General features: G+C 40.9%; 1 protein-coding gene across 1 annotated transcript in view; it reads right to left on the bottom strand.

Moving 5' to 3' along the window:
• LOC107598536 (RAC-alpha serine/threonine-protein kinase-like) overlaps positions 1 to 717 on the bottom strand; it is a 13,697-nt gene that overhangs the window by 4,803 nt on the left and 8,177 nt on the right. The window contains exons 7-10 of the mRNA XM_016289909.1: positions 692 to 714; positions 480 to 611; positions 322 to 387; positions 132 to 200 (exon numbers count right to left, since the gene is read on the bottom strand). Of these exons, the coding sequence (XP_016145395.1) occupies positions 132 to 200; positions 322 to 387; positions 480 to 611; positions 692 to 714 (290 nt within the window). The remainder of the gene's footprint in view (positions 1 to 131; positions 201 to 321; positions 388 to 479; positions 612 to 691; positions 715 to 717) is intronic.

Raw genomic sequence — 717 nt, 5'->3', positions numbered from 1 at the left:
GAATCGATTAATATCGAGATATCAATATTTTTTTACCCAGCCCTACAAAAAAGGCTAGAAAGACATTTTGTCTTGTTTGAAAGTTCATTCAAAGGTTTTAGGCCTAAAAATGTAAAAGAAAATAATTTTACCTCTCCTCCATTCACATACTCCATAACAAAACATAAACGATCCTTCGTCTGAAATGAGTACTTCAGTGACTGCAGAAAAGAGAACAAACAATTCAAAATTTCTCTTTTCTTTTTTAAACACAGGGGAAAAAACACAACTAGGTTTCTTTTAAATGCTTGTGGAGTGAATAAATGTTACGCCGTCACTCACAGTTAGAAACGGATGCCTAGTGTTCTTCAGAACTCTGCTCTCTGTGAGTGTGTGAGCAACTTCATCCTGAAAGAGAGAGAGACAGACAGCGATGTTCATTTCAGCAGACGCCCATTGTTTCTCAGTTCAGTCCGTTCTCAGAGAATCACTTCTCATACCTTGGCAACAATAACCTCCTTTCTCAGGATCTTCATTGCATAATATGTGCCGCTGGCTTTCTCTCGCACCAGAATCACCTTCCCAAATGTGCCTTTACCCAGCAGCTTCAGATAGTCAAAGTCATTCATTGTCTGTCAAACAAGAGAGAGACGTTAGAATGAGCAGCTGCGCGTTAAACCACGTCGAGCCGCCTCTCTGGCTCGGGCTCTACCTTTCGTTTGTGATGACTGGTTGACG

The sequence above is a fragment of the Sinocyclocheilus grahami genome, unplaced genomic scaffold, assembly GCF_001515645.1.
Source record: "Sinocyclocheilus grahami isolate Dianchi unplaced genomic scaffold, SAMN03320097.WGS_v1.1 scaffold252.1, whole genome shotgun sequence".
NCBI lineage: Eukaryota > Metazoa > Chordata > Actinopteri > Cypriniformes > Cyprinidae > Sinocyclocheilus > Sinocyclocheilus grahami.
The sequence above is the reverse complement of the archived record's forward strand: the minus strand, read 5'-3'. Positions and strand labels throughout refer to the sequence as shown.